At 59.5% G+C, this 22,115-nt stretch overlaps 1 protein-coding gene across 1 annotated transcript in view; it reads left to right on the top strand.

The window, feature by feature from the left end:
• Positions 1–450: 450 nt before the first annotated feature.
• The window catches only part of LOC125344998 (thrombospondin-2), a 39,701-nt gene continuing 18,036 nt past the window's right edge, over positions 451–22,115 (top strand). Inside the window, exons 1-13 of the mRNA XM_048337255.1 lie at positions 451–471; positions 566–744; positions 5,923–5,993; positions 7,390–7,946; positions 9,966–10,050; positions 11,477–11,673; positions 13,618–13,758; positions 14,667–14,763; positions 17,049–17,219; positions 18,106–18,282; positions 19,201–19,374; positions 21,346–21,473; positions 21,550–21,702. Coding sequence (XP_048193212.1) covers positions 5,942–5,993; positions 7,390–7,946; positions 9,966–10,050; positions 11,477–11,673; positions 13,618–13,758; positions 14,667–14,763; positions 17,049–17,219; positions 18,106–18,282; positions 19,201–19,374; positions 21,346–21,473; positions 21,550–21,702 — 1,932 coding nt within the window. The 5' untranslated portion in view covers positions 451–471; positions 566–744; positions 5,923–5,941. The remainder of the gene's footprint in view (positions 472–565; positions 745–5,922; positions 5,994–7,389; positions 7,947–9,965; positions 10,051–11,476; positions 11,674–13,617; positions 13,759–14,666; positions 14,764–17,048; positions 17,220–18,105; positions 18,283–19,200; positions 19,375–21,345; positions 21,474–21,549; positions 21,703–22,115) is intronic.

The raw sequence follows: 22,115 nt of genomic DNA, 5'->3' as shown, positions 1-22,115 counted from the left end.
ATCTATGTACAATTGAAAACAAATCCTGCCCCAGAGCACTGCTTCTCCTGTGCCCCATGCCTACAGCAGTCCGTGGACTCTTTCACACTGAAGATTTTGTGCATGGCAACATTAATTCTTTCATACAAGACCTTAACCAATGCTGAGTGCAATCCTTTGCACCCGCTGACTTCTTTTGTGTTACCGATTACTGCTTACTTGATTCAGAAAGGCCAATATCACACTGGATAATTTGAAACATATTTAAAGCATAGAACTTGAATATTTTTCTCTTAAGCAAAATAGGGAGTTCCAGCCAATCTTGCTGGTTTTATTTATAGCATTTTATTTCCTGAGAGAAGACAGGAAAAGTGAGTCCCTGCCTTCCCCCTCTCTGTCTGGCTCCTCCCCAGCCCTGTCTGGCAAGTCCAGGGTAGACTTGGAGCAGGGGCGGTGTCTAGCACGGAGGGCTGGACTTGGACTCAGACACAGGTACTCAGAGCAAATGGTGGGATGGGAAGGAGGAATTAGGTCATTTCTTCGAAGGAATGAATTAAACGTGCTTCCTTGTGTGTCTGATTGGCAGGGCCACTCGGGGAGAAGAGCATATAAAGGAGCTGTCTGCTGCCTGAAGGCAGAAAGAGTGTCCACCGGCCAGCAGCCTTCAGCCGGGACCCTGTCTCCTCCACGCCCCCAGCGCTTCATCCTTGCCCTGTCTGGACCTGAACACCGAGTGCAGTCCACGCCGGCCTTCCAGCGTACCAGGTACGGGGCACTGTTTGTTTACTCAGTTAGTTCATTGGGCTGTGACTTTCAGAAAAGGCTCTTGATGTCCAATAGACGAGAAGAAAAACATGCGAGGCAGGCTCCTAAATTCCACGGTGGGCATATCCCTTCGCATCTCACCTTGGCAGAAGCCCTTTCTCACGTGTGTCATCTTTGTTAATTAATGGGAGACCTGACTTTCAAGGAAGTTCACTTTGAGGTCGGGTTTGCAGGGGGCCTGCTGGAGCCCCCATCCGCTCTGGCCTCCTGCTGAGGTTCTGCTGTTTTTGTCTGTGTACCTGCCTGAGAAGCCCGGAGAGGCTATATTGAGATTCAGGATAAGTTTCTGCGTCCAAGTCTGTTACTGGAGAGGAGCCATGAGGAAGGCTTTTAAAACAATTTCAGAAAATGCAAAAATAATTAGCGATTGTGGAGTCTAGCTCTTATCACAGTAATAGCTGAGCAAGCCTCGTGATCGCATCGGTAGTCCGTGGGGATGATCGCGCTGCCAGGGAATAAAGCCGTTTTGAAAAGTTTGGGGAAAGTTTGCCTGTGAAATGAGCCGGCAGCGTTTAGGGCAGCTGAAGGACAGAGGTCTGGGCTGGGGATGGGAAAGGAAGCTGTCGAGTTGGATGAATTTATTTTGGAAAAATCTAGCCCTAAACGTGTTGTGTGGCTGTGTGGAAGGAGAGAGGCTCAGGGTAGGGTGAGTTTGTCTGTGGACCTGCGGTGCAGTCGCATGGTCTGCTGACACCAGAAGCCACAGGCTTCCATACCAGGACCATCCCGTCCACTGTGACAAACCCCCGGGGGGACAGGGGCTGGCCACTGGCCTCTGATGCCTTGTGGCACTTGTGTGGGGGATGGATTTCGCCCAGCGTTCGAAATGTTAGCCTGTGATTGTGCAACCGTTCACCCCGTGCTGTGGAATTGGCGCTGGGGGGTGGAGTGGACCTGCGGAGCCAGCCATCGGGCGAGAGGGGCCGCGTCCGGAGGCACACCTGGTCGGGGACGGGGCAGGAGTATTAGCAAGCCTCACGCACCCCGCCTGCCCAGGACCCCCAGCCCCCGGGTTCTCTGGGCGCAGGCACTGTTCCGGGGACGCGGCAGGGGTCTGGGAGCTCGGCCCAGCCACCGGCGGGCGGAAGCCGCCGGAGCCTCAGGAGCCAGCTCCGCTGAAACGTGCTCCAGGGCCATGCCATCTGCTTAATGCGCGTTCCTAACAACCCAGTAGCAGATGCCGTACAGGGCTGTTTTCCACGGAGAGATAAGGGAAGTGAGCCCGGAGCGTCAAGGAGTTGTCTGGGCTGCAAAGCTGCAGCCCCGTCAAGCCCACTGAGTTCAGAGCGATCCTTCTTCCACCTACCACGCCATGGATGAAAACGAAGCAACCTGCCCACGTGGGGGGGGGGGCCCTGTGACGGGACGGCTCCGGGTGACCTGCGACCTCACTGTGCGCTGCCCTCCCTGTGAGGGGGCAGCTCCGGGTGACCTGTGACCCCACTGTGCGCTGCCCTCCCTGTGTGGCCTCCGGGAGGTGACCTGCGACCCCACTGTGCGCTGCCCTCCCTGTGCGGCCTCCAGGAGGAGAGCTGTGACCCCACTGTGCACTGCCCTCCCTGTGTGGCCTCCAGGAGGAGAGCTGTGACCCCACTGTGCGCTGCCCTCCCTGTGTGGCCGGCTGGCCTCCAGGAGGTGACCTGCGACCCCACTGTGCGCTGCCCTCCCTGTGACGAGACGGCTCCGGGTGACCTGCGATCCCACTGTGCACTGCCCTCCCTGTGTGGCCTCCGGGAGGAGAGCTGTGACCCCACTGTGCGCTGCCCTCCCTGTGTGGCTTCCGGGAGGAGAGCTGTGACCCCACTGTGCGCTGCCCTCCCTGTGTGGCCTCCGGGAGGAGAGCTGCGACCCCACTGCGCGCTGCCCTCCCTGTGTGGCCTCTGGGAGGAGAGCTGCGACCCCACTGTGTGCTGCCCTCCCTGTGTGGCCTCTGGGTGACCTGTGACCCCACTGTGCGCTGCCCTCCCTGTGTGGCCTCCAGGAGGAGAGCTGCGACCCCACTGTGCGCTGCCCTCCCTGTGTGTCCTCCAGGAGGAGAGCTGCGACCTAACTGTGCGCTGCCCTCCCTGTGTGGCCGGCTGGCCTCCAGGAGAGTTGCGACCCCACTGTGCGCTGCCCTCCCTGTGTGTTCTCCGGGAGGTGACCTGTGACCCCACTGCGCGCTGCCCTCCCTGTGCGGCCTCCAGGAGGAGAGCTGCGACCTCACTGTGCACTGCCCTCCATGTGTGGCCTCCAGGAGGAGAGCTGCAACCCCACTGTGCGCTGCCCTCTCTGTGTGGCCTCCGGGAGGAGAGCTGCAACCCCACTGTGCGCTGCCCTCCCTGTGACGGGGCGGCTCCGGGTGACCTGCGACCCCACTGTGCGCTGCCCTCCCTGTGACGGGGCGGCTCCGGGTGACCTGCGACCCCACTGTGCGCTGCCCTCCCTGTGACGGGACGGCTCTGGGTGACCTGCGACCCCACTGTGCGCTGCCCTCCCTGTGACGGGACGGCTCCGGGTGACCTGCGACCCCACTGTGCGCTGCCCTCCCTGTGTGGCCTCCGGGAGGTGACCTGCGACCCCACTGTGCGCTGCCCTCCCTGTGCGGCCTCCAGGAGAGCTGTGACCCCACTGTGCACTGCCCTCCCTGTGCGGCCTCCGGGAGAGCTGTGACCCCACTGTGCGCTGCCCTCCCTGTGTGGCCGGCTGGCCTCCAGGAGGTGACCTGCGACCCCACTGTGCGCTGCCCTCCCTGTGACGAGACGGCTCCGGGTGACCTGCGATCCCACTGTGCACTGCCCTCCCTGTGTGGCCTCCGGGAGGAGAGCTGTGACCCCACTGTGCGCTGCCCTCCCTGTGTGGCTTCCGGGAGGAGAGCTGTGACCCCACTGTGCGCTGCCCTCCCTGTGTGGCCTCCGGGAGGAGAGCTGCGACCCCACTGCGCGCTGCCCTCCCTGTGTGGCCTCTGGGAGGAGAGCTGCGACCCCACTGTGTGCTGCCCTCCCTGTGTGGCCTCTGGGTGACCTGTGACCCCACTGTGCGCTGCCCTCCCTGTGTGGCCTCCAGGAGGAGAGCTGCGACCCCACTGTGCGCTGCCCTCCCTGTGTGTCCTCCAGGAGGAGAGCTGCGACCTAACTGTGCGCTGCCCTCCCTGTGTGGCCGGCTGGCCTCCAGGAGAGTTGCGACCCCACTGTGCGCTGCCCTCCCTGTGTGTTCTCCGGGAGGTGACCTGTGACCCCACTGCGCGCTGCCCTCCCTGTGCGGCCTCCAGGAGGAGAGCTGCGACCTCACTGTGCACTGCCCTCCATGTGTGGCCTCCAGGAGGAGAGCTGCAACCCCACTGTGCGCTGCCCTCTCTGTGTGGCCTCCGGGAGGAGAGCTGCAACCCCACTGTGCGCTGCCCTCCCTGTGACGGGGCGGCTCCGGGTGACCTGCGACCCCACTGTGCGCTGCCCTCCCTGTGACGGGGCGGCTCCGGGTGACCTGCGACCCCACTGTGCGCTGCCCTCCCTGTGACGGGACGGCTCTGGGTGACCTGCGACCCCACTGTGCGCTGCCCTCCCTGTGACGGGACGGCTCCGGGTGACCTGCGACCCCACTGTGCGCTGCCCTCCCTGTGTGGCCTCCGGGAGGTGACCTGCGACCCCACTGTGCGCTGCCCTCCCTGTGCGGCCTCCAGGAGAGCTGTGACCCCACTGTGCACTGCCCTCCCTGTGCGGCCTCCAGGAGAGCTGTGACCCCACTGTGCACTGCCCTCCCTGTGCGGCCTCCAGGAGAGCTGTGACCCCACTGTGCACTGCCCTCCCTGTGCGGCCTCCGGGAGAGCTGTGACCCCACTGTGCGCTGCCCTCCCTGTGTGGCCGGCTGGCCTCCAGGAGGTGACCTGCGACCCCACTGTGCGCTGCCCTCCCTGTGTGGCCTCTGGGAGGAGAGCTGCGACCCCACTGTGCGCTTCCCTCCCTGTGCGGCCTCCAGGAGGTGACCTGCGACCCCACTGTGCACTGCCCTCCCTGTGCGGCCTCCAGGAGGAGAGCTGCGACCTCACTGTGCGCTGCCCTCCCTGTGTGGCCGGCTGGCCTCCAGGAGAGCTGTGACCCCACTGTGCGCTGCCCTCCCTGTGTGGCCTCCGGGAGGAGAGCTGCGACCCCACTGTGCACTGCCCTCCATGTGTGGCCTCCAGGAGGAGAGCTGCAACCCCACTGTGCGCTGCCCTCCCTGTGTGTCCTCCGGGAGGTGACCTGCGACCCCACTGCGCGCTGCCCTCCCCGGGGAAGTGCTGGGCCTGGAAGGTGGCGATCTCACCTTGCCAAGTATTTCTCGAGAGGCAGAGGTCTTGTATCTCCTCAGCAGGGAGAGTTCAGTCCGCGTCAGGTGGTCTCAGCAGGGGAGGGACTGGGACCTGAGCGCTAGATTTCACACCAGTGGGGATGCGAGGGTCCGGGGCACCGGGGCAGCCCTGCCCCTACTCACCAGGAGCAGGAGCGGAGACCCCGGCACGGCGGGCCGCGAGGAGTTAACGGTGCAGCCGGGCTTCAGTCCAGGCCTGCTGACTTCTGGTCCAGTGTCTGGGAAGCCATGCCAATTTAGAATCCCAGAGAATGGAAAAACAGGCCTGCACGAAAAGAGAGAAGTAGGGTAAGAATCGTTGCTAAGTAAAATCTTCTGTTTCTCATAAGAGTGATACACCAGATCTGTTTCCAACTTTGAAATGCAGTTGATATTGATTCTATTTAATTAAATTATGCATAACTGTTTCTTTTCTTGGACATTTGCCAAATGCCTTCACAGATTATTTTCACCAGGGTGATGTTTTTCTGAATGCAAGCTTCTGGAGCTAAGCCCTGGCTACACATCTTGTAGCTGAACTAATGAGGGCAAGCAACTGCCCTCTCTCCCACTTTCTCCTCTGTGAGATGGGTGCATTCATGGCAGGTGGTTCTGAGGGTTCCATTGTGGGAATATGTAGAATATCACCCAGGATCCCCAGCCCATGGAGGGTCAGCGGTCAGCAAAGCATTGCATTTAACTTCACACAAGGATGCTTGCTTTTGATTGTTACACGCGCAGTGTTTTTGAGAGATCCCACTGTCAGAGCTGCAGCTGGGGGCACACACTGACGGGGCTGGTTTTTCTCCTAGGGGCCGCAGCAGGAGGCAGGATGCTCTGGAGGCTGGTCCTGCTGGCCCTGTGTGTGTGGCCGCGTGCTCAAGGTGAGTGTGGGCAGTGTGTGCTCTGAGGTGGGCACGGCTTAGCTGCCGGTGAGACACCAGCCGCTGTTGTGGCAGGAGTCAAGCAAGGCTTACAAAACTGCAAAGATCTGGTTTTATATCTCAGTTTCTCTCTACTTCCTTCCCGCTTAAATTATTTGTTAAACATTTCCCCGGGGCATTTATGTTTTTCCAACATAATCTTAAGGACTCTGATTTTTCCATCACATATGAGTCCCAGTGTTTGCAGACCAATTCTTCCTCAGATTTTGACTTTAATGTTACTATGTGACTGGAATATTGTTGTGAACAGATCCATGACTTTATCCTTTGAATAAGTTGCAAAACTGGGATGGATACTTTTAGCAGCAGTAGTCAAAGGCTTAAATTATTTTAATTAGTTATACTACTGCCAATATCTCTATTGAGATGGTAAAATTCACCTTTCTGTCATGGAGTGTGTGTTATGATGTTTGCATCTTTCTTTGGGCTTTCTATTCAGAGGTATCTTTTGGTACTTAAGCGGTTCCAACATTGGTGAGAACCGATGCCTTCCTTTGAGCTGTGGTGTGGTGACTTAAGCCACTCACGCGTGGACAGGAGACCAAGGCTCCTAACCGTACAGTGCAGTAGCGTTTGGAAGGCACATTAAAAAAAAAAATAAGACACGCCCACATCTTCGCTTACCACGCAGCATGCCCCTTAGTGCTGTCAGAAATCCACCCCAGCAGGGTTCAAGACCCTCTTCCTTCTGGCCCAGCTCCGGTAGCCTCCTTAAGAGGAGAGGGCGGGCTGCCCTGAGCCCCGGCAACCTCGTCTGGAGCGGCACGTGGGCCAAGGCTGGGGTGGGTGGGGCAGGGCGGGACCAGGACAGGGGTGGGCGGGGCCGGGGTGGGCGGGGGCGGGGCAGGGAGGGACCAGGACAGGGGTGGGCGGGGCCGGGGTGGGCGGGGGCGGGGTGAGCGGGGCAGGGCGGGACCAGGACAGGGGTGGGCGGGGCCGGGGTGGGCGGGGCCGGGGCAGGGCGGGACCAGGACGGGGGTGGGCGGGGCCGGGGTGGGCGGGGGCGGGGCAGGGCGGGACCAGGACAGGGGTGGGCGGGGCCGGGGTGGGCGGGGGCAGGGCAGGGCGGGACCAGGACGGGGGTGGGCGGGGCCGGGGTGGGCGGGGCCCGGGTGGGCCCAGGCCAGGGCGGGCCGCAGGCGGCAATGCGTCCTGCGGAGGGCAGGGAGGCCGCCCCGGCCTGTGCCGGCAGTAGATGGACCTCTGGGCCGGGCGTTGTCCTCACGCAGACCGGGCGGGCGAGGCCTCCAGGCTTCTCCCCGGCGGGCGGCGGGCCGGCCCGGCCCCGGGCGGTGTGTGACGCCCGCCCCGCCCCCCCCTTCCCTCCCTCCGGTAGCCGCCGACCCGGACGCGGAGGCGACCTTCGACCTCTTCAGCCTCAGCAACATCAACCGGAAGACCATCGGCGCCAAGCAGTTCCGGGGGCCCGAGCCCGGCGCGCCCGCCTACCGCTTCGTCCGCTTCGACTACATCCCCCCGGTGAGCGCGGACGGGCTGGGCCGGATCCTGGAGGCCATGCGGCGGAAGGACGGCTTCTTCCTGGCGGCGCAGCTGAAGCAGGACCCGCGGTCCCGCGGCACGCTGCTGGCCCTGGAGGGCCCCGGCGCGGCGGGGCGGCGCTTCGCGCTCGTGTCGGACGGGCCGCGCGACGCGCTGGACCTGGCCTTCCGCGCGGGCGGCGCGCAGCACGTGCTCTCGCTGGAGGACGTGGGCCTGGCCGACGCGCGCTGGAAGAACGTCACCGTGCAGGTGGCCGGCGACGCCTTCAGCCTGTACGTGGGCTGCGACCTGGTGGACAGCGTCGCCCTGGACGAGCCCTTCTACGAGCAGCTGCCCGCCGACGGCAGCCGCATGTACGTGGCCCGCGGCGCCTCGCGGGAGAGCCACTTCAGGGTGCGTGCGCCGCGGGCGGGCCGGGGCGGGGGGCGGGGGGAGGGGGGCGGGCCGGCGGGCACGGAGCCGGGCACAGGCCGAGCCGGGAGCCCGGGCCCCCACGGCGGAGAGTGCCGTGCACGACGGCCACCGGGGTGCCCTTGCCCGTGCTCACCCACGTGCTCACCCACGTGCTCACACACACGACCTCTCTGCACACCCATACGCACCAAAAAGCCACCACACGCGGGCATGCACCCCCTACTCATGCACGCCGCGCCTGCGCACATGCGCGCACTGTGGTGCACACACATTTTTGCACACGCATGTGCACTTACTTGAATGCATGTGCACAAACGCCACCGTGCAGGTGAACATATATGCGTATATGCGTCTCGTATAAGCACACACTTATATACTCCACACAAGTACCCACACATACTCATATACTTACACATGCCTCACACATACTTGTACATGTAAACAGCACACAGACATACAGAACTACCTATGCATGCATGTGCACAAGCATACCCATTAGCAGTACACACAGGTATGCTACAGCCACGTGCACCCACGGACACAGTGTACACAGCACATGCCATCAGCTTTGCACACACACACACACACACACAACCAGTACAGCCCTAAACTGGGCAGAGAAGAGCAGTGCTCACAGGGTGCTCACCAGCACTCGGGGCAGCGATGCGATTGAGGGCTGGTCAGGACCCAGGAGCCAGACTCCCTCACGTGCTCTGACAATCCTGGAATCATTCTGCTAGGGAAAGCCCTTCTCCAGTCTTTGCTTTGGTGATGAGTTGGGAAGAGAGCCAGTTAGAAACTGTCTTTCCAAGGAAGAGCTTGAATTTAGGTTTTTTTTTTTTTTTTTTTTGGCCAGTCCTGGGCCTTGGACTCAGGGCCTGAGCACTGTCCCTGGCTTCTTCCCGCTCAAGGCTAGCACTCTGCCACTTGAGCCACCGCGCCGCTTCTGGCCGTTTTCTGTATATGTGGTGCTGGGGAATCGAACCTAGGGCCTCGTGTATCCGAGGCAGGCACTCTTGCCACTAGGCTATATCCCCAGCCAAGAGCTTGAATTTAGGAGACAATAACTATGTGTCGTGGAACAGGGTTTCCTAAAGCCAGGAGCGTTTGAGCCTGCGTGGGTGTCCACACAGATATCCCTGGTTCATGATGGCTCACTTAGGGCTCTTTCTCCTCGGATGCCGGGAGAGTCACATGTTCAGTGGAAACCAGACTTTGGATCCTCCAAGCTGTCACTATACGGGCTGATCCTTCGTCAGATACTGGGCAGTGGCGAGTCCATCTCTCAGTCAGTCTTCCGTCATGCGGGAAGAGAGGACAGTGCACTGTGTTCTGCAGGTGAAGTGAGCCAAATGCACAGCAAGCGAGTAATATCTTTTTAACGAGGAGAATTTGTTGTGTGTGTGAGCCAGTTGTAGGTGGAGAGACAATTTGTGTTTCTCTTGCCCAGACATGCATGTATGGTAAAACTCAGTTACATGTGCCAAAGGCCTAGAGCTGCCTGCTGTGTTCCTGGGTGATCTCTCACCACAGAGGGCTCTTCGGAGGCCGTGTGTGCTTGGCCTCCCTTCACTGGCAAGAGCCGGGTCACTCGGGTGTGGAGGGCTCCCCTCAAGACCCAGAGTCGAATCTTCTGAACCAGGGGATATCAATGAGCCCTCAGCGACATACCTGGACATCTGAGGCCCTGCATGGCAAAGCCCACCTGTCAGTGTGAGCACGCTCAGCAGACAGAATCCACAGCACCCCGGGCCGTCTTTGCCTTCTCTGTGCACCTGTCTTCCTAGTTACCAAACTTTTCAGGTGACACTTTCATTTTTGTGTCATATCTATAAACCAGCTTCTAAGGTAGCAGATAACAGGGGCTGATTACATAGAGATTTCTAACTTTCCAAATATCAGTGCGGAGGAGAAAACACTGTGGGCGGATCCTGCCCCTCCAGCTAGAAATGCCCTTTAGCCCCGCACCTCACTCCTGTTCTTCGTGTGTCTCCACAGGGTTTGCTGCAGAATGTCCACTTAGTGTTTGAAAACTCCGTGGAAGAGGTTCTAAGCAGGAAAGGCTGCCACCGAGGCCTGGGAGGTAGGTTTTTGAGAGAGTGAAAGGAATCTGTTTTTGCAGAACATGCAAGTTCCTGAGTGGGTGCTTGGTAATTACACGGTCTTTTATGTGTTGCGCACTGTGAAGAAGCCAAGCTGTTGTAATTCCACGGGTGATGATGCTATGCAGGGCTGGGAGGGGCTGGCCAGGCGGCTCCGCTTCAGCCAGGTCAAATTGATGATGACACAGACAGATTGGCAAGGGAAGGTGCAGAGTACATTCTCTTTGTGTGGTGCTGAGGAATCGAACCCCGGGCTTCATGCATGCAAGGCAAGCACTCTACTGCCAAGCCACCTTCCCAGCCCCCAAGCACATTCTCTTTAGTGAATAGAAAAATAAATAGGATTTTAAAAATAAAAGCAACTGTGGAGTAAAAAATCCAGTCAATCTGTGTAGGCTCGTGTCTCTGTCTACCAAGTTACAAATACATTGATGTTGGCAGAAGCACAGTGACTCTAAGTTGAGGTGGGGGCAGGGGCCCTGAACCTGAAGCCCACTAAGTAAACGCCTACCAGGATTGTAGCTCACACACATAATAACTCAACAGAGGGTGTCTGAGAGGAAGAAGGCATGGGGAATACTTGCCCCTCCCAGAGAAGCCAGGACTGAACAGACGGGATGAGCCCTTTGGGGCCCTTTGGGGCCGTTGGCTCCTGCCTGAGGGTGGCTCTGTGCCTTGACTTTACTCCAAACCACCGTGTAAATTAGGGGTCCCCCCCCCACGTGGGGGCCAGGAAGGAACCAGGGCTTTAGATAGTTTGCACGATTTCTCTGTCAGTGAGGGGTAAAGTATGTCTACTGTGCCCAGATTCCAGGGGTTCATCCACCTCCGTTTGGGGAGGAACTAGCTGGCAGAACCACTACTGAAGGCAGAGAAAGGAGTCAGCCCTGAGGGTGTCTGTGTTTGTCAAGAAAACAGCTGCATGTGATATAACACCAAACTCAGAAAAGGAGCCCCGAAAAGGGTAAATGAATAGAGAAGGGAAAGGAGGGCTTCTGAGGGCTCAGAGCTCCCAGCAGACAGATGGAAGTGGGTAAGGGTTGCATACAGTTCACACCGAGTACGCAGGGAACTGTCCTCGCTCAATGTGACAGAGATGTGTGTCACGTGACTTTGATTTTATATGTTTACATTTCCTATATGCTCTGAATCTCTGCATTCCCGAGCCCAGCCTCTGCTCTGCACTGGACGTTTTAGACGCTGAGTATGGTGTTATGAAATGGGACTGACACCTTTTGGTCAGCATGGGTCTTAATCAGAAATAGTGCCACACTCTTCCTATTTCTGGAGACAGTTTAGCATCTCCAGGAGCGGTGCAGAGCAGCCTTGAACATGGTGCCAGCTTGGAGCTGCAGGTCCGACCCTGCAGAGGCCCGTGCCCTGCTAACTTTTCAGACTTCCCTTCAGCTGAAGCCAATGCTATCAGTGAGCACACGGAGACACTGCACCTGAGCCCTCACCTCACCACGGACTTTGTCGGCCATGGTGTGCAGAAGAGGCCTGAGGTGTGCACACACTCCTGTGAGGAGCTGAGCAACATGATGAACGAGCTTTCTGGGCTGCATCTGATGGTGAACCAGCTCAGCAAGAACCTGGAGAGAGTGGTAGGTGCTGGGGGGAGGGGCAGCTGGGAGTCGCAGGGGGTGGGGAGGGGGCAGCTGGGAGTCGCGGCAGGGGGTGGGGGGATGGTCAGTCGCCTGCTGCCCAGCAAGGCTGTCCGTGGGATACCTAACTGTCCACTGGTCTGGACAAAATTCACTTAAAAATCTACCACTGAGGGGAAGGCCGGGTCAAACCCTTTGGGGACGCTGGCTTAACACACACCAGAGTGAAGGCTGGAGAGACAGAGGTGTCAAAACCAAAACACAACTGCATCATGAACATTCTCCAATGTAATTACTTTGCAGGAGGGAGTCCCTCCTCACCCAGAAAATTGAAAGCATGTCCACTCAGAGGAGCGTGCTCTGTGGGGGGGACTGAGCGTGGAGGGGAGCAGGCCAGAGTCCTGAGACGCACAGCCACTCTCTAGGCAGGAGTGATCATCAGGGAGTCTGGGTCACTTCTGTGACTTTCCAGAGGATAGGGCGGGAGAGGGCCGTGCCATCGGTGCTCAGGTGAGACCCAGACCAGAGGGAGCAGAGAGCAGGGAGGGTCTCCTGGCTATAAGCTGTATAAATCCACCCTGGAAAGGCTGTGGCTCTGCCCAGAGGAACCACAGCAGAAGATGGCAGAAGAGCCTGAGCAAGGGACTGGGGCAGAAGTACAGAGAGGAAGCTCCTATCAACAGCTGCTGGATCTGGTCCTGAGCCTGGCTGGAGATGCGTTCTAGTAGTGGTGCGAGGATGTTGCGTGGAGTGCCCCTGTCTCCTGTGCAAGGAGCCACTTGGCGTGGGTGTTGGGTGTTCTGGGTTGGCCCTGTAGGCGTGGGTGTTCTGGGTTGATCCTGTAGGGGTGGGTGTTCTGGGTCATTCAATAGGCGTGAGTGTCCTAGGTCATTCCTGCAGACATGGGTGGTCTGGGTTGGTGCTGTGGATATGGGCGTTCTGGGTCAGTCCAGTAGGTGTGTGGTGTTCTGCATTGGTCTGGTAGGAGAAGAGCAACAAGATTCCCTTCCTGCTCCTCTGAGAGGCAGATGGAGGAGTGGTCCTGGAATCTTGCTCAAGTTAATGGTGGTGATCTTGGCCAGGAGGTGTCCTGATGGCCAGGTTCATCTCTGCACCTTTCCAGAGCTGTGGGAGCTCAGGCATCTCTCCCTGTCCCCTAGCGGGTGGACTTCCTCTAGGGTTCCCACCACCACTCTGGAAATGGGAGATCTGTTGGGTGTTCTCTTGGGGTCGTTCTTCGTGGCAGAGGCTGGGTCCTGCTGTGGGGTCGCCTCTTTGTCAGCGCCAGCACCGTTCCTCGTGGTGCACCAGATTGCTGCCTATACCAGAAAGGATTGAGGCTATGTTCTGGGGCAAATGGCATTGTCAGTGGGCAAGCCAGCTGACCTGGAAAGAGAGAAGGGAAACTGAGGGGCAGGCATCTGACTGCTGACTGGTGGCCTCTTGTGTGCCAATTGAAACATGCTCCTAACAAAGTTAGTTAATGTGAAGTCAGAGATGGAGGAGACTGACCTCACTGAAACTGTACAGAGTAACGGCAGTGGCGGCTGTGTTTGTAGAGGAGGACCAGCAGTGGGTGGCTGTGCTCCGTGGTATGATCCTCTCCATAGAAGGCTCGCCCTAATCTGTGTGCTGCCTGCCTTTGTCGGGGAGGTGTCCCCACATGAAGCCCATCTCCTGTTGGTGGGTTCTGCTGCTTGGCTTCAGAGGCCCTCAGGGAGGAGCACACTTCCTCCACACATGTTGACCGAACACGCTGAGCTCACACACATACTCAGTGACTGCATACACTGAGCCCTCTTGCCCGCTCCTCTCTTTCTCTTTCACACACACACGTACACACTCGGTGACTGAATACACTGAGCTCACACACACAAAGACACACACAGTGACGGAATAGGCTGAACTCTCTCGTCCACACTTAACCTCTATCCTCATTTCCAGTCGGATGACAACCAGTTTCTCCTGGAGCTTATCGGTGGTCCCCTGAAGACCAGGAACATGTCAGGCTGCTTACAGGATGGTCGGTTCTTTGCAGAAAATGAAACCTGGGTGATAGACAGCTGTACGTCATGCACCTGCAAGGTGAGGCACGTTGGAAAGCCAGAGCCACCCAGGGGACACGGTGCTTGCCGCCACCGAGACCATGCATACCTTACTGCACGAGAGCTGCATCTTCAGTGGCTCCCTATAAATGTGCTCAGACACAGAATGAAGGCTGAGGATGAGACCCTCTAGAAAGAGACTTAGCATCAAGCTTTTCGTGTGGCATGTACAGAAAAATAAACTCAGAGGACTGGGTTCAGTTGGCCAACGCCATCAGGTAGTGAGCACCGCTAGAAGCCACCCAGCTGCTCCTTCAGAGTTTGTCTCCACCCAGCTGTGACAGGGCCTCCATGCTAGGGACATGTCTGGGAAAATATAAGTCATTATCAGAATTATGGCAGACCCTTTAGTTCCTGCCGATGGCTCAGTTTATATGAAGCCCATCTCAGACATTTGTTTATAAAAGATTACCTTGTCCATCCCTTCTCCTGTCTTCATAGGGCAGACGGGAGGCCTCCACTGTAGTCTCCAGGCTTGGAAGTGAGAAAAGAGGACAGGAATGTGAACGTTCACCATGTAGGCTCTGTGTGCAGACAGCCCTGTACCCATGTCTGTAACTTTTAAATAGAGTTCTATGAAGGCATTTCTTTTTTTATTATTAAACTTTATTGACAAGGTGATATACAGAGGGGGTACAGTTACATAATAAAGTAGTACATTTCTTGTCATATTTGTTACGCCCTCCCTCATTTTTCTTTGCCTTCCCTAGTTCAGGTAAGCATATATATGTATATATATGTATATATGTATATATACTATCTAGTATACCAAAATCATATACAGTAACCACATGGGGTACGCCAAAGGAAATTCACCTAGTACATTAAATGTAACGTCAACAATAAAATCCTCCTGTTTCCTTATGAAGACATTATCTTTACTTACAGAAATTTAAAACCATCTGCCACCAAATCTCATGCCCACCAGCAAACTGCGCCACCCCATCCTTCATTGAAGGCGAATGCTGCCCTTCCTGTTCTCACTGTAAGTCTGCTGTCCCCTGCATGCTGATAGTAGGTTTGCTTATTGCTTCCTTGGTTTGAAAAGAAGAGAACGGGGGTACAGACTCCTAAAGACTGTGCAGTGGGGGGCCTGAGGGGGACAAGACCCTGCCAGGGTAACTAACCAGGCGGGCCAGAGAAGTGTGTGAGAGCAAAGAAGCTCTGTACTGGGACAGCATTCACAGACCTGGAGGCTGAGCCATAGGATCCTGCCATGCCCAAAGACCTGGGCCAGGGAGAGGGCGTGTGAGAATCGAGTGTGAGTCAGGACACGGCCCTGACCCACAGTGAGCTGTGTGAGGACCGAGTGTGAGTCAGGACACGGCCCTGACCACAGTGAGCTGTGTGAGGATCGAGTGTGAGTCAGGACACGGCCCTGACCCACAGTGAGCTGTGTGAGGATCGAGTGTGTGTCAGGACACGGCCCTGACCCACAGTGAGCTGTGTGAAGACCTAGTGTGAGTCAGGACACGGCCCTGACCACAGTGAGCTGTGTGAGGATCGAGTGTGAGTCAGGACACGGCCCTGACCCACAGTGAGCTGTGTGAGGGTCGAGTGTGAGTCAGGACACGGCCCTGACCCACAGTGAGCTGTGTGAGGATCGAGTGTGAGTCAGGACACAGCCCTGACCACAGTGATCTGTGTGAGGATCCAGTGTGAGTCAGGACACAGCCCTGACCCACAGTGAGCTGTGTGAGGACCTAGTGTGAGTCAGGACACGGCCCTGACCACAGTGAGCTGTGTGAGGATCGAGTGTGAGTCAGGACACGGCCCTGACCCACAGTGAGCTGTGTGAGGACCTAGTGTGAGTCAGGACACGGCCCTGACCCACAGTGAGCTGTGTGAGGATCGAGTGTGAGTCAGGACACGGCCCTGACCCACAGTGAGCTGTGTGAGGACCTAGTGTGAGTCAGGACACGGCCCTGACCCACAGTGAGCTGTGTGAGGACCTAGTGTGAGTCAGGACACGGCCCTGACCCACAGTGAGCTGTGTGAGGATCGAGTGTGAGTCAGGACACGGCCCTGACCCACAGTGAGCTGTGTGAGGACCTAGTGTGAGTCAGGACACGGCCCTGACCCACAGTGAGCTGTGTGAGGATCGAGTGTGAGTCAGGACACGGCCCTGACCACAGTGAGCTGTGTGAGGACCTAGTGTGAGTCAGGACACGGCCCTGACCACAGTGAGCTGTGTGAGGATCGAGTGTGAGTCAGGACACGGCCCTGACCCACAGTGAGCTGTGTGAGGACCTAGTGTGAGTCAGGACACGGCCCTGACCCACAGTGAGCTGTGTGAGGACCTAGTGTGAGTCAGGACACGGCCCTGACCCACAGTGAGCTGTGTGAGGATCGAGTGTGAGTCAGGACACGGCCCTGACCCACAGTGAGGCAACCCAAGGGCTGAGTGGGGGCGCAGGCCCTGAAGAGCATCATCTTTTTGTGTCCTGGGACATTGTCCTCTGTGTACCTAGGCCTCGGATGTGCAGCGCATGAGATTATTGGAGCCTAGGCTCTATGATTTCAAGAAGTTAATGTAGTTGTTTGACTTGGTATGTGCAAGATACCCACCAACTTTCCCTCCGGCCTGAATCTTGCGATGGACGGTGCTGTCCACCAGAGAATGCCAGCAGGTTTTCCTCAGAGCTGACTGCTGGCTGCTGGTGTAGACTCTCAGTCGATGCTCCTGCGTTCTAGCTGTCAGGGGCTGGGGTGGGGTTGGGGCCGACTTGGGGCTCTGGGGCATCCAGGGCTCCTGTTCTGGGGCCTCTCTACCTCCTGAAGCCTTGTAGGTGGGAAGGTCTCCACAGTGATCCGTGGAGAATTTCTGGCAGGGAATTGCCTTTTTATTTTACTCTTCTCCATTTAAATTATTTGGAAATAGATTATGCCATCAATAATTATTTCAAGCAATAGCACGTAAGACAGCAAACAAGGGTTGCAGTGAAACCACAGCAAAACCTGTGTAGAGGGGAGTCACCCCCTTGAGGAAGTGAGCGTCTGCCGTGTGGGGACCCCCTCGGGTCCCCCACAGCTCCGAGGGCTCCTCGCCCCTCAGACCTGCCGAGGTCTGCCGTTACTGGGATGGCTGCCCAGGCCCCGGCCGGCACCCGGCCTTGAGCCTCGGTGGCTCGGTGTCCCCGCAGGCTCCGTGTCCCACCGGTTCCCTCCGTCAGGCGGTGACCTTGGGCCTCCGGCAGGGCGGGAGCGCGGAGCGCCCCGCGTGGGGTACGGGCCCCGCGTGGGGCTGACGTGGGGCGTTCTGCTCCCCAGCGGGCGCGGGCGAGGAGGGCTGGTCTCCGTGGGCCGAGTGGACGCAGTGCTCCGTCACCTGCGGCTCCGGCACGCAGCAGCGGGGCCGGTCCTGCGATGTCACCAGCAACACCTGCCGGGGCGCCTCCATCCAGACGCGGGCCTGCGCCCTGGACAAGTGTGACACCCGCAGTGAGTGCCGGGCAGGGCGGGTGGGGCCTGGGTCACCTGGGGTCTCCAGGGGGCGGGGGCGGGGCCTGGGTCACCTGGGGTCTCCAGGGGGTGGGGGCGGGGCCTGGGTCACCTGGGGTCTCCAGGGGGCGGGGCTAGGGCCTGGGTCACCTGGGGTCTCCGGGGGGCGGGGGCGGGCGGGGCCTGGGTCACCTGGGGTCTCCAGGGGGCGTAGGTGGGGCCTGGGTCACCTGGGGTCTCCAGGGGGCGTAGGTGGGGCCTGGGTCACCTGGGGTCTCCAGGGGGTGGGGGCAGGGCCTGGGTCACCTGGGGTCTCCAAGGGCTGGGGCGGGGCTGGGGCCTGGGTCACCTGAGGTCTCCAGGGGGCGGGGGCAGGGCCGGGGCCTGGGTCACCTGGGGTCTCCAAGGGCTGGGGCGGGGCTGGGGGCCTGGGTCACTTGGGGTCTCCAGGGGGCGGGGGCGGGGCCAGGGTCACCTGGGATCTCCAGGGGGTGGGGGCAGGGCTGGGGCCTGGGTCACTTGGGGTCTCCAGGGGGCGGGGGCGGGGCCAGGGTCACCTGGGATCTCCAGGGGGTGGGGGCAGGGCTGGGGCCTGGGTCACTTGGGGTCTCCAGGGGGCGGGGGCGGGGCCAGGGTCACCTGGGATCTCCAGGGGGTGGGGGCAGGGCCGGGGCCTGGGTCACTTGGGGTCTCCAGGGGGCGGGGGCGGGGCCAGGGTCCCCTGGGGTCTCCCGATTCCTGCTGGGTGGGTCACCTCCTCCCAGGTGAAGGCGGGGCTGGCTTCCCCCCCTCCCGTGTGAGTGCTGCTGAGCTCAAAGGCAGCCCTTGGGGCGGACCAGGCCAGAAGGCCTGGAAGGCAGCCTGACCTCGGTTTCTCCTGCATCAGTCCGTCAGAACGGCGGCTGGAGCCACTGGTCGCCGTGGTCCTCGTGCTCAGCGACCTGCGGCGAGGGCAACGTCACTCGCATCCGCCTCTGCAATTCACCCGTGCCCCAGATGGGCGGCAGGAGCTGCAAGGGCAGTGGCCGGGAGACCAAGCCCTGCCAGGGCACGCCGTGCCCCGGTGAGTGCGGGCCCTCGGGGATGGCACTGGGGCAAGCGGGCCGGGCCTTCTGGGCGCTCTGTGCCCGCCGAGTGGGCAGCACGGGCGAGGGAGATGGCGGGTGGGGGGGGCACGCGGGAGAGCCCCGTGGCCGGCCCAAGACCAAGGCCTGCCCCACCGCGAGTGAGGAGGGAGCGGAAACTCGGAGCTCGACGGGCAGAGTTGGAGCGGGATTGCTAGTGACAGAGCCGGCCGTAGCCAGTGCGGTGCTACAGCCAAAGCCAGCACGGCCTCCAGGCCGTGGGCCCTGGTTCTTGGGGGTCCTTGTCGGAAATTCTGAGTTCGCCTGGCTTCCTCCGAGTGGGCCTAGAGCACAGGTGAGGCAGGGAGGCTCTGCGCTCGGAGGGAGGGGAGCCAGAACACCAGGACCGGGGCAGTGAGCAGAAAGTGCGAAGAACAGGGCTTTGCCTATGTCTAGGGTGACACGGCGGTGGCTTACGGAGCCCCCCGTTCAGAGCTCCAGGGCCCCGTCTTTCCTGTAGAAGCAGGGTGACGCCTTCATGGCGGGGTCATCCGTGTGTGTCTGCCCGGCATGGCTGCGTGCTCAAGGAGACTCGGGTGACATTTCAGGGATGAGGCAGTGTGCGTCCCAGAGGCTGGCTTGGTAGATGTCCTGGTCTTCTACTTGTAAAAGGCTGTGAGAATCTTCCTCCAGAAGAACAAATAAGTTCTGTCATCTATGCCACCCCATCACCATGACCTTGAAGGGACACAGGGGCCCAGTCTCCCCTTTCTCCTGCCTCTCGGTTGAAAGAGAACAAGCCAGGCTCTCCTGGCTGGGCCGGGCCTTGCTCTGCAGTTCCTGCATCGCCTGGCAGCGCAGACCGGGGTGCCGTGCTCCTGTGTCCTCTCAGCCCCCTCTCCCGGCTCTCCCCACAGTCGACGGCCGCTGGAGCCCCTGGTCTCCATGGTCAGCCTGCACGGTCACCTGTGCGGGAGGAATCCGGGAGCGGGCCAGGGTCTGCAACAGCCCTGAGCCCCAGCACGGCGGGAGGGACTGCGTGGGAGACATGAAGGAGCACCAGATGTGCAACAAGAGGAGCTGCCCCATAGGTGTGTGCGCGCGGCGGGGGGGGGGGCGCTGCGGGGCTGCGCTGCGGGTCAGCGTGCGCGCAGCGGGGGGGGGGGGCGCTGCGGGGCTGCGCTGCGGGTCAGCGTGCGCACAGGGGGGTGGGCGCTGCAGGGCTGCACCGCGGGTCAGCGTGTGCGCACGGGGGGGGGCGCTGCGGGGCTGCACTGCGGGTCAGTGTGTGCACATGAGGGTGGGCGCTGCGGGGCTGCACTGCGGGTCAGCGTGCGCACAGGGGGGTGGGCGCTGCGGGACTGTCCATTCTCAGGGGGGATAGGTGGTGACTGTCCATTCTCGAGGGGATAGGCGGTGGTTGTCCATTCTCAGGGGGGATAGGCGGTGACTGTCCATTCTCAGGGGGGATAGGTGGTGACTGTCCATTCTCAGGGGGGATAGGTGGTGACTGTCCATTCTCAGGGGGGATAGGTGGTGACTGTCCATTCTCAGGGGGGATAGGCGGTGACTGTCCATTCTCAGGGGGGATAGGCGGTGACTGTCCATTCTCAGGGGGGATAGGTGGTGACTGTCCATTCTCAGGGGGGATAGGCGGTGACTGTCCATTCTCAGGGGGGATAGGTGGTGACTGTCCATTCTCAGGGGGGATAGGCGGTGACTGTCCATTCTCAAGGGGATAGGCGGTGACTGTCCATTCTCAGGGGGGATAGGCGGTGACTGTCCATTCTCGAGGGGATAGGTGGTGACTGTCCATTCTCAGGGGGGATAGGCGGGTGATTGTCCATTCTCGAGGGGATAGGCGGTGACTGTCCATTTTCAGGGGGGATAGGCGGTGACTGTCCATTCTCAGAGGGGATAGGCGGTGACTGTCCATTCTCGAGGGGATAGGCGGTGACTGTCCATTCTCAGGGGGGATAGGCGGTGACTGTCCATTTTCAGGGGGGATAGGCGGTGACTGTCCATTCTCAGGGGGGATAGGCGGTGACTGTCCATTCTCGAGGGGATAGGCGGTGACTGTCCATTCTCAGGGGGGATAGGCGGGTGACTGTCCATTCTCGAGGGGATAGGCGGTGACTGTCTGGTCTCAGTGGGGATAGGCGGTGACTGTCCATTCTCAAGGGGATAGGCGGGTGACTGTCCATTCTCGAGGGGATAGGCGGTGACTGTCCATTCTCAGGGGGGATAGGCGGTGACTGTCCATTCTCGAGGGGATAGGCGGTGACTGTCTGGTCTCAGTGGGGATAGGCGGTGACTGTCCATTCTCGAGGGGATAGGCGGTGACTGTCCATTCTCAGGGGGGATAGGCGGTGACTGTCCATTCTCGAGGGGATAGGCGGTGACTGTCCATTCTCAAGGGGATAGGCGGGTGACTGTCCATTCTCGAGGGGATAGGCGGTGACTGTCCATTCTCAGGGGGGATAGGCGGTGACTGTCCATTCTCAGGGGGGATAGGCGGTGACTGTCCATTCTCAGGGGGGATAGGCGGTGACTGTCCATTCTCGAGGGGATAGGCGGTGACTGTCCAGTCTCAGGGGGGATAGGCGGTGACTGTCCATTCTCGAGGGGATAGGCGGGTGACTGTCCATTCTCGAGGGGATAGGCGGGTGACTGTCCATTCTCGAGGGGATAGGCGGTGACTGTCCATTCTCGAGGGGATAGGCGGTGACTGTCCATTCTCAGGGGGGATAGGCGGTGACTGTCCATTCTCAGGGGGGATAGGCGGTGACTGTCCATTCTCGAGGGGATAGGCGGTGACTGTCCATTCTCAGGGGGGATAGGCGGTGACTGTCCATTCTCGAGGGGATAGGTGGTGACTGTCCGTTCTCGAGGGGATAGGCGGATGGCTGTCCATCTCCTGTGATGTGCGTAACTCTAGTGTATCTCTCGCACACCGCTTAGGGTGGCTGAACTGAGATGGACCAGCTTTCTCCAGCCAAGCGCTGTGTGCTGAGTGAGGCCAGTCCTGCGTGCAGTGTAGTTAGCTTTGCTTCTCCGCACAGATGGCTGCTTGTCCAACCCCTGCTTTCCTGGAGCAGAGTGCAACAGCTTTCCTGATGGCTCGTGGTCCTGCGGCTCCTGCCCTGCGGGCTTCCTAGGCAATGGCACTCACTGCGAGGACCTGGATGAGGTAAGTGTCCCTTCCTCCCTGGGCCGCGGAGCGCCACTAGGTCGGGGTGGTGACTGATGGCTGCTTGTCCTTGCAGTGTGCTGTGGTCACGGATATTTGCTTCTCTACCAGCAAAGCTTCCCGCTGCGTCAACACCCTGCCCGGCTTCCACTGTCTGCCCTGCCCCCCACGCTACAAGGGGAGCCAGCCCTTCGGGGTTGGCCTGGAGGCTGCCAGGACAGAAAAGCAGGTAAGCGAGGCTACCCTTTCCTGTGTATTGGGGAAGGCTTTGGAAAACATCGGGCAAGTCCAGAGAAGATGGAGATGTGATGGGTAAGAGAATGGAGCATCATTTGGGGGAAGTGGGGTGTATCTACCCCAGAGAAGCTGACCACACCTCTGTCCACATGGTGCCACTCCGCTGGGCACGGGGGATTCCGAGCCATGCTTTTGAGCAAAGAATCCAATTGTTTTTGTAGGCTGACGATCTCTTAAGTCTGTTCTGTGCTACTGTAGCATGGTGCTTGAGGCTGGGTCAGTTACAAAGGACAGAGCCTTACTTCTGGAGGCTGGGAAGTCCACGGCCGCCAGCCAGGCATGGAGTGAGGGTCCTTGTGCAGTGTCACCCTGGGAGGGGGTAGAGGACCAGAGAGAAGTCCAGAG

Source organism: Perognathus longimembris, unplaced genomic scaffold (assembly GCF_023159225.1).
Source record: "Perognathus longimembris pacificus isolate PPM17 unplaced genomic scaffold, ASM2315922v1 HiC_scaffold_5093, whole genome shotgun sequence".
Lineage (NCBI taxonomy): Eukaryota > Metazoa > Chordata > Mammalia > Rodentia > Heteromyidae > Perognathus > Perognathus longimembris.
Note: the sequence above shows the minus strand (reverse complement) of the source record. Positions and strands in the feature narration are given on the sequence as shown.